General features: G+C 46.8%; 1 protein-coding gene across 1 annotated transcript; it reads right to left on the bottom strand.

Moving 5' to 3' along the window:
* Positions 1 to 2,114: 2,114 nt before the first annotated feature.
* Positions 2,115 to 3,651, bottom strand: LOC119109069 (serine protease inhibitor 42Dd). The gene is made up of 2 exons (XM_037232610.1): positions 3,534 to 3,651; positions 2,115 to 3,234 (listed from the first exon to the last, which is right to left on the bottom strand). The coding sequence occupies exons 1-2, from the start codon at positions 3,588 to 3,590 to the stop codon at positions 2,305 to 2,307; spliced, it is 987 nt and encodes a 328-aa protein (XP_037088505.1). The 5' UTR covers positions 3,591 to 3,651; the 3' UTR covers positions 2,115 to 2,304.
* Positions 3,652 to 3,994: the final 343 nt, after the last annotated feature.

The raw sequence follows: 3,994 nt of genomic DNA, 5'->3' as shown, positions 1-3,994 counted from the left end.
GCTTTTCATAATCCGTGTGAATATTTTGATTTTCCGATGGCTCCTCAGTATTAGTATTACGTTTCGCTTGTGGCAGGCCGCAGGGTGTTGAAGTCTCAGTCTTCTCACTAGTGATGTCACGCTAGCGTTAGGCGAAGATGAAGCGAGAATCACTAGACGATTTTACCTCTCTCGAACAGACTTGGCTGAAATTATAAAATTACAATCCAATATACTGATATGACACTGACTTGAACTGGCTTGACATCAAATGACCTCGATATCACTTGGCCTTGATGATAACCTTCGGCAACAACGTGGCGTGATTCTGCCCTACATAATCACTCTCCTACGCCTGGTGTAAAATGGATGGTACACGACCGTTATTACTGGCACTCGAGGCACTTTAGTCTTTTAACATTGTGAATGCTGATATTGAGGGTAATGTGGAGTTTTCGATCACAACTGAATAAGTTCGAGAAACAGGCGGTCCAATGGCTGCAACATTCCTCTGGAAATGGTTTCATCCGCAAGGAATCACGTTTCCTAAAGCATTGAATGGCAACACTTCCCTCCCGCAAAATCATGAGATGCAGAAGTGTCCAGGTCTCAGGCATCAACGCAAATTATTGTACTATAGCATCAGGTGCATAAAACTGAGTTGCTTTGCCTCCGCATTTCTAAAATACGCTGCATTCAAAACGAGTCGGCAGGTTATATTTCATGAACGCGTGATCTGGGATATATTCTCCGTAAAGATAGGAACCGTACATGACAAAGATATTGAATGTTGGATAGTGAACATCATTTCTGTAGCAGTAGCGGGTGGGGAAGCATAGGAGCTGGCTTGGTAGGGTATGAGGCTCGTATCTGTCCGAACAGCCAAAGAAATTCCTTGATGCCACGGCTGCTGTACATCTGCAGCCGTGAGAAAACTGGTCATTGTCTATGAACCTGCCAAACACGGTAAATACATCTTCCTGATCAATACTCTGAGCTCGTTGATGGCGAAGCAGACCGATCATTATTGCAGATCACAACAGCCTAGCTGATGAAGTATGCGACATATTGGTGACAACTGACTTAGTCATGCGTTAGAAGGACACGTCTTCTCTGCTAACCCAGGCAGTTCTCTGCAAGATATTCGCCGTATAGCTCTGAACAAGGCTCGAGGAGGAACGAGACCGACGAACGACAAAGCCCCGGACAGGATGGACATTTCGACTCCGTATGGGTTGTTGGTCCATACGCGTAGTTATTGAATTGTCCGGAGAACAAGCAATTTGTGCTCGCCTTCTTGATATTGCTCCAGAGATATTATACTTAATGACTGTGCTCTAGTGCACCCGTTATCTCGCGACCAATATCTTCAACTGACCTTAACAGGCCTAGGCTATGGACGCAGACCCTCCCGACGACTGCATTGACGCCACACTCTTTAAGAGCAGGACGTTGAGGACAGAGTCATTGCTGAGTCACACAGATCGTCAGAGCCATTGCTGAGTCACACAGATCGCCAAGCGCTCTACGTGATTATAGCTCAACGCAAAAGAAGCTGCTGACTTGGGTTGCTTTTGCGCAGTACTTTCGTTCTTCCTTACTCAGAAAGAAATTCGAGCCAAGGACTCATCATGCTAGTTGCTTTGGCTGCTAACCTTCAAGAAGACACAGGCATGCTGGCGTGATGATTCAAAATTCTGTCATGGATTGCATTGCATTGTCTCTTGTCCAGGCCAAATCAAAATTGTCTTCTTCGTCGAAAATGTTCTCTCATTGCAAAACTTCAACAGGCACCACGACTATCTCAGCATTGCGCATGGTCGGTATATCGAACCTGGTTTCATGTTTTGTGAGCCAACATGTCCAAAAATTCAAAAACAAAGGGTTTATAAAGTGGTGGAATGTAAAAAACAGATAACATTTTCGCAAAAACGTATATTTCTAAGGCACCAGATCACCCACGTTAGTGCAGATAGCCACACACACTACAGTCCCCCATACACTCCAATGAAAACCCAAGAAATCAAAAGACAAAGATAGTAACATTCCTTTCAACAGTGGTGCAGAGGACAGAAGTGTTCAACTCAAACGGTGGGTTAGAACATTGTTTGCGAGTAGCAAACAGCTTCCCTAGATTTGCCAGAAAAGCATCGGTAAGGTTAAACATAAATGATACAAAAACTTTGTCAGAGAAGGGTCCCAGCTTTCCACCCGTTTATTCCGGAATGTGTGACGTCGGGTTTGCATGTTTAATGCGATCCACGCAATACAAATGTAAGTACTATGCCTCGTCTCAGAAAAGTGTGCATCATCATAGCCATGCGTCTATGGTGAAGCCACGTACGCAGAGAACAAGTTGATCTTGTGTTTTCTGTTCCAGACAATGGCAAAGAAGGGACGATCTGCCATAAACTGAACGGGTCGAGGCAGCACGTCAGTGACGGCACCCGCTCCTGCAGCTTCGGTACCTTCCTCTGTCACCTCAATAAACACCTTGTGGATAATGAGGCCGACAGCAAGGAACTTATCCGTAATGTTACTCAGGTCTGCCTCTCGCGTAAAGACTTTGCGAATTCCCAACTGCAGCATGGTTCTGTTTAGAAAGCCACCTGCTCTTATCTTGAAACGAGGCATGGTTATCTGAACAGACGACGAACGCAAACGCTGCATGATAACGGCGACGTCAAGAATGTCCAGGGAGTACTTCAGACGTGAAACGGCAGCCATATTTCGTGTCAGTGGACGCAAGATCAGCATAACATAGTTTTCGTCCGTGTACGGCAAGGAGATCGCATCAAAATCAGACATCTTTACATACGGCACCCGGGTAAAAAGCTTCATCATGTCGACCTGCTTGTTTCCTGAGGCCGTGAGAAACGGTCCCTTCACGGTCATATCAAATGGGGTTAGCCACAGGCCCTTGAAGTAAACTGCACTGAGCAGGACCAACTTGAAGCGCAAAGCACTCTGTGAGACAAGGTTCTGGATGCGGTTTCCCGTTGCCTTGGCTACGCCGGTGTTTATTTCGTAGGCCGCCTGCCCCGTGAGTGAAAACTTGTTCACGACAGCATGGAAGTACTCGTGCAACAGATCCTTAAATCCCGAATTGATTTTGAACCGTCGTTTGATGTACATCCGATTAAACACGAGGTTGGTGATGTTACCAGAACCGCAGGTGAAGTCACTGAGTGCGCTTTTGTAGCATGTCAAAAAGCTGCTGCCGGCACTCGTCTTTATGTCTAGGACCGTGGCCACCTGGGGAAAAGAAGACAATAATGCAAAATGTAATTGTATTTTCAGAAGGCATTGCCGCCACCCATCAAACGCAAAACGTTCACCGTGCTTCGTGCATGTACGTGTACGAGGCAGTCTGAGACAGTACTTGTACGGGGCAGTCTGAGACAGTACTTGTACGGGGCAGTCTGAGACAGTACTTGTACGGGGCAGTCTGAGACAGTACTTGTGCGTGTACGGGGCAGTCTGAGACAATACTGGAGTACTTGAACAATTTGAGTCAGCAGCACGGTGGGCAGAGCTCGTTACCACGCACGTACCTCATGTCTGGTGTCGCCTCTGGCTCCGAGCCAGACCTGTGTCATCAGTGTGGACATGGCGAACGGGGCAATAGCCTGGTTCTTGCTCAAATCAGTCGTAAATGCCTTCAACAGCCTCAAATCCAGACACATTTTGGGACACAGGCCCCAGCTGATGCAGCTACCATCAACAGAACCCATGCAGTGCCTGCAATGATGATGTTGCAATGACGACGTAGTAATGCATGCAATGTGACGACGCAGCGCAATGATAATGTCAAGATGAGGATGATGCTTTGACTCGGAAACGAGCCTTTATACGCACATCTATAGTGCGTGGTGTTATTCTGTATGCCACGTATCCTCGCTTGCCGAGGAATAGAAGCATCGCGGAAAGCATCAGAGCAGTAATGATATTGATTCGAAAAAACCCGCCGCCGATATTTTGGCGGGTATTGGCACTAGCGAGACCCGTTCCTCGT

The sequence above is a fragment of the Pollicipes pollicipes genome, unplaced genomic scaffold (assembly GCF_011947565.3).
Source record: "Pollicipes pollicipes isolate AB1234 unplaced genomic scaffold, Ppol_2.1 Scaffold_7231;HRSCAF=8579_pilon_pilon_pilon, whole genome shotgun sequence".
NCBI lineage: Eukaryota > Metazoa > Arthropoda > Thecostraca > Pollicipedomorpha > Pollicipedidae > Pollicipes > Pollicipes pollicipes.
The sequence above is the reverse complement of the archived record's forward strand: the minus strand, read 5'-3'. Positions and strand labels throughout refer to the sequence as shown.